Source organism: Fukomys damarensis, unplaced genomic scaffold (assembly GCF_012274545.1).
Source record: "Fukomys damarensis isolate Sample0158 unplaced genomic scaffold, DMR_v1.0_HiC HiC_scaffold_19, whole genome shotgun sequence".
In the NCBI taxonomy this organism is placed as follows: domain Eukaryota; kingdom Metazoa; phylum Chordata; class Mammalia; order Rodentia; family Bathyergidae; genus Fukomys; species Fukomys damarensis.
Genome location: NW_022900931.1, coordinates 68,915,802 through 68,921,690, shown reverse-complemented (window position 1 = coordinate 68,921,690; position 5,889 = coordinate 68,915,802). Strand labels below are relative to the sequence as shown.

Below are 5,889 nucleotides of genomic sequence, written 5' to 3'. Positions count from 1 at the left end.
TTCCAGCAGAGCACGAAGCTCCTCCAGCACCAGCGCGTGCACAGCGTGGAGTAGCCTCGCTGCAGGCCGAGCCACACAGGTGCTCAGTAAACAGTGAGCGGCAAAGGCGGGCGGACGCCTCCGGTGCGGCAAGCTTTCTCTGAGCCTTGCTCCTCTGCGGGGCAGCCCAGTGTCCCAGGAGCTTGTGCAACCCTCAGCCCCCAGAGGAGGAGATGTTCTCTGTGAGCATTCACCACTCAGTGCCTGGTCGCCAACCAGGTTCTAGCACAATGACAGCCACAACAGGTATTTCAGCAGAGGTGCTAACTGGACGGCAGGTGACTGGTGGTGAACTGAAAAGGACAGTCAAGCTGTCCTGGAGGTGGAACTTAGCAGGAGGCCCTGAGGAAAGGGCACCACTGAAGAGCTGGCTCTGGAGTCTGAGCAAGCATGGAGGTCCTGTAGGCTTTGTTACTGCTCGGCTGGCCCTAGATTACCCTCAGAGGAAGGTACCCCGTAGGCCTAGGCTGAGATACCTGATGAGGAGGCACTTGTGTGGGTGGTTGAGAATTATGTATGTAAAAAATGTACTGCTCCCCAAAGGACTGCCTTATGCTGCTGCCATGAGGGTGGAGCTTTCCTCCTCTCCTAGCCCCAGTAGCACCTACCCTTCACAGATCCAGGTAAAGGGCACCTGTTTATAGAATCCCTGCCCTGAACAGTGAGGCCCAAGTAGACAAGTCTGGACCCCAGAGACAGGAGCTTAACTGGCAACCCAGCCCTTGTATTCCCTCAATACCAAGGCTACCCCCACCCCTGATCCTGGAAGGGATTAGAACAGTCTCCAGGATTCCTGACTTCCCAAGTCCACCACCTTGACCAAAGCCAATGCTGATAGCTCCAGTAATACCATCTCTCCACTACCAACGCAACTGTCCTATCACCTTCATCTTACCCCCCAGCAGTCAGAGCCAAATTTTCTCCGCACCAGTGGCCCTGTGAGACTTTTCAGCTGGGAATCCAGGTCCCATCCATTTGGGTCCACCAGGACCACATCCAGCTCTCAAGTTTCTGGATGGCCCCTTGCCTGGACTCTGATGCCTTGAACCTGTATACCCACTCCCACCATGACTGTCCTTGGAGTCAATCCCCAGGAAAGTATGTGAACTAGCCCAGTCCCCACCCCAGCTAGCCAGCATCATCAGATGCAGCAGAATTAGTAAACTGGTGGCTGACAAGCTAGATCCTGCCTGAGGATGTTTTTAATACTCAACACCTAGGAGGCCATTTCCTGGGTTAAAGGCTGGAAGGATTTACCTGGAAATTCAGACACTTGGGAGATTTTCTGTTCCCATGTATTTACAATCAGTAGTACTAAGGATGGGGGATCCTGCAGATGAGACCCCAGCTAGTCGGGGGAAGAACAGGCTGCAGGCCCATGACCAGTTCCTCCACCTTGTGATCATTTCCATCACCCACAGTTTTCTCTTCATCCTGGGAAGTCTGTCCACAGTACATTCAGCAAGTTGTCACAGGCAGTGAGATGATAGCAGCTTCCATGAAAGCATGCAGATGTAGAGCCAGTATCTCACAGACTCAGATCTGGTATACCCAGGACACTGTCCCATTGCCTCTTGTCCTAGCTAACTTCCCCGCCCACTGGATAGACCCTTAACACAATATGCCTGCTCCTCTTGGTGGGTGCCAATAAAAAGAGCCAAAGAGTCCTCGTGCAACAGGGTCTAGCTTGAGGCCTAAACCTCAGTTAAGGTCCTATGTTGGGAAGGTGTCAGCCTGACTGGCCTGTGCAATTCCAGGATTAGCAATATGAGGCCTGTGTGTCCAGGCTTCTTCCAGAGATAGCTGAACTTTCACATCACTTTCAGTATCTCTCCCCACACTTCAAGGCAGGCTCTAGCCTCAGGGGGAAGCATAAAAACCAGCCTGAACTGGAGGCCACTCCTGTGTGGTACAGTGAGGGGTCTCTGGTACCTAGGCTTATACCCACCATCCCTTCCAATCACTAAAGATGCTAGGCCAAAATATGCAGAATCCAGAATCAAAGGGGTGGTGATAGGCTGTCCAGCAGTCAAGTGCTGCCATTCTATCAGCAGGGCTGATGGCCTGGACAGAATCGGCCCCACAGTTACCTAGTAAGAGGAATCTAGGATTTCGGCATAGTGGCAGACATATGTAATCCCAGATACTCAGGAAGCTGAGGCAGTAGAGCCACAAGCTTCAGGGTAGCCTGGAAAATTCAACAAGACTTTTGAAATTTAAAAAATAAGCTGGGCATGGTGGTGCACACCTGTACTCTAAGCATTCTGGGAGACTAAGGGAAGTTCAAACCTATCTGCACAATTTAGCAAGAACCTGTCTCAAATGGCTGGGCATGGTGGCACAGGCCTGTAATCCCAGGCTGAGGCAGGAGATCACCTCAACTTCAAGGCCAGCCTGGACTACATCGTGAGACCATCTTTAAAAATAAAAATAAAAATTTTTTTAATAAAAAAGCCAGGGATATTTCAATCCCCAATACTGCAATAAATAAAAAATTTTTAAAAGGACTGAGGATGTAGCAAAACAATAAATACACCTGGATTCAATTCCCCCCACCCCAAAAAGAACTTAGGAGAAACCCACAAGCCCTGGTCAGTGGAGCAGTACCCGGCTGGCCTGTCCATTGCCTGGTACCCTACTCTTGGCTCCCAAGCCCAGCAGCGCTCCTCCCAATGTTGTGTTCGTGCAGTCATTCTCATTCAAACCCAATCCCCCTGATTCTATCTACTTCACTCCTCAGGACCCATATTCCAACCACACATCTGCGGAGCACCTCCCCTCAGGCTCCCTTCCCTGCTTTCTCCTGCACCTTGCCTCCAAAATCACGAGTTTCCCTGAACAGTGGGTTATGACCAGCTTCACATACAAACAACTTAGGTTATATTGGAATTTTAGGGTGGTTGTTTTGTTTATTGTACAGAGGATTGAACTCAGGACCTTGCGCTTGCAAGGGAGATGGTGGAACCACTGAGCTAAATCCCTGGCCCTGGAATTTTACTTTTAATTTATGACCAAAGTCCTGAGTTATGAATCAAATGCTGGTCTTTCCTGTGTGGAGTTGAGAAATCTTGGGCCAATGTCTAAGGACACTGAGATCTACCTGGAAGAAAATGTGGCCTAAAATTATACAGGAGAGGGACTTTGAAGACTGTGTAGAGGAGCCTGAAACTTCAATTGACCCTGTGATTGATAACACTATCACTATAGCAGAGTCCATAGGCTCGAAGGTAGAAAGTGATATTGAGGAACTGGTGGAGAAACACTCAGAGGAATTCTCTACAGAGGAATGTCAGCAACTTCTGGTTGAACAGCAGAGAATGGCAGCTGAGCTTTCTGAAGGCGGGGTATCAACAATCAGTGCAGCAAAGTCCTTTTGAAATAAAGTAAATCCTGATCAAATAGGCAGAGCTACTAAAATTTGTAAAGACAGAGGAAAAAAACAATCACTGTATTCACTTGCTTAATGACGCCACGGCTACTATAGCCATAGAACAGTGTTAAAAGACAAAAACAGCCACATCAACTTAACTTGATTCAACAGATGATGCTTAATAACCAAGATTCATACTACTGTATTACAGGTTTGTTTTCCTAGCAATAAATTTTCAGTTCTTTATGATTCCACTAAAAAAAAAGACGGTAACAGACAACCTTAGACCAGTTTTTAGTTCTGAAAAGACTGAGACCTAATGAGCCAGAAGTAGGTCCTAGTGGGTTACAGGCTCTACCAAGGAGCGAAAGGACACCAGAGAGTGAGATTCCTGATGTTCTTATAGAAGGGGACTGTCCTTCCAAACAACTACCTCCATTTCGTCTTTCCTTCCTGCAAGCCAAAGATGTCAACTTGAAAAGTGAGTACAGTATGAAATCATTTCTCATAAACTAGACACACTATAACTCTTTGGTGGATACAATAGGAAAATTATTTGTGTTTCTGGTAAAATACACGTTAAATGTTTCTATTATGAAAAGGTTAAGGGGTGTTTTGGGAAGTTGAGAATATGTTATAGGTATTTTTGTTATTTCTTATGGAAAAAATAGTCTTTTTTTTAAAACCAACTTGAATTATAATCAGCCCTCTCGAACAAATTGAGTAAAGGGCCCACTGCATCAGCTCCTACAGCTTCACACAGCTCAGTCCCTGGCTCCAATTTGGCCATCCCTTCCTCCCTGGTCAGGACTCCATGACCCCATTCGTCCTTATGGATAGTGAAACTCCAGGTTAGAGACCACACAGGCCCAGTTCTGGCTAATCCAGCACCACTAACTGAGGAACCAATGCCCCACTCTTAGGCCCTAGTAGGTGAACTAGAAGGTGGACTCATGAGCTAGGACAGCCAACAGGAGCCACTCAAGTCTGCACTGAAACCGTGCTGTGGTTATCAACTGTCCTATGGAAATGGCCTGTTTGAAAATATTCAGCACAGGCTAGTCATGGCGGCTCACGCCCGTAATCCTAGCACTCCAGAGGCTGGAGGATCGCCATGAATTTGAGGCCGGCCTAGGCTACATAGTTCAAGGTCAGCCTGAACTACATAGCAAGACCCTATCTCAAAAAGGAAAGAATCAACACAGAGCAGGTAGCTGAGGCAGGGACAGACACTGGAAGTGCTATCTGCATACCCATCCTTGCCCATGCTCTCCAACGTGCAGCTCCCCTGGGCTGAGGAAAGGATGCTAGGATGTGCGGCTGGGACAACCATCAGGCTGAAGGGGGCTCTGTGCTGGTCGGAGAGGTGCCCCCATCCCCACTACCGGTTTCCTTGGTGACAGCGCTGTGCATCCAGAAGAGTCCACCCGGAGACTTGTGGAGCCCAGACAGGACATAGACCCAGGAGGCCATAGGTACTCCGCTAACAGCTGCCCAGAGCTCCCTTTCTCGCGGAGCTGTGATTGATGAGGATCCGCTTCACGGCTCAGCAGCTGAGGCCTGGCGCACTTCTGCTATGTCTGGGCCCAAGCCTTGGGCGCCTCATCCCCCGTGTTTACTCCGGGCTGTAAACCTCGCCGTGCTCACCACCTCTGGTACAAGTTTACTTGTTTTAAGAAAGGTCTAGCTGTGTCTCCCCGAACTCCTGGCCTCAGTGATCCCCCTTCCTCGCCCCTCGAACAATAGTTTTTTGTGTACCTCAATTGGAACCTCCACAAAAGTGAGTCTGGAGTTTGCAAGGAGAAACTAGGGTACACGACCCTGCACCCTCTAGTCAATGCCTCCTGCCTCGCCCGGGTTCTGTCTTTGTCACTCCAGGGTGCAACGACCTTAAGTGACCTTCCAGCACCGAGATGCTGCGCAACACTAAATGGTCAGACCGAGAGCTAGAGGCCATCATCTGCCCCGTTCAAAGATGGCAGCAAGCACGGCTTCCTGCCCGGCAGGAGAGGATCCCCGGAAGTGGCTGCAGGACAGCTGTAACGTCATCTCGACGAACCGAAATACTGGAAGCCTGACGAAAAAGAAGCCGGAACCCCAAACCGGTCTCTTAGCTGCGAGGGGCTGCGCAAGCGCACAACACAGGCCCGGCAAGAAGAGCCGAAGCGGGTAGGCGACGGAAATATCCGAAGCGGCTGGTCGCCCGAGACCGTTGCCGACCTCCGCGCCGAGCCGCAGAACCCCATCCTCCTCCAGTACGCTGCCGCCACTGCGGCTGCCGCCTACCCTTTTTCCAACCTGAGCCGCAGCCCCCTCTCGGAGGGAGCAGTGCAGCCTCAAGACTTAGCAAGCCCCGCGCCCGAAGCTGCAGCCGGGCCTCGCAAAACCTGAGCCGGAAAGGGGAGGAAGGACAGGCCGGGTGGTGGGGTGGGGCCAGTCGGCCCGACAACTGCCGAGTCTGTCCGAGTACTGCCGAGGGA

The 5,889-nt window shown here is 50.4% G+C and overlaps 1 protein-coding gene across 1 annotated transcript in view; it reads left to right on the top strand.

Annotated features, from left to right (window-relative positions):
• Positions 1–5,800, top strand: part of Mzf1 (myeloid zinc finger 1) — a 15,397-nt gene extending 9,597 nt beyond the window's left edge. Inside the window, exon 7 of the mRNA XM_010617015.2 lies at positions 5,524–5,800. Within this exon, the coding sequence (XP_010615317.2) occupies positions 5,524–5,800 (277 nt within the window). The remainder of the gene's footprint in view (positions 1–5,523) is intronic.
• Positions 5,801–5,889: the final 89 nt, after the last annotated feature.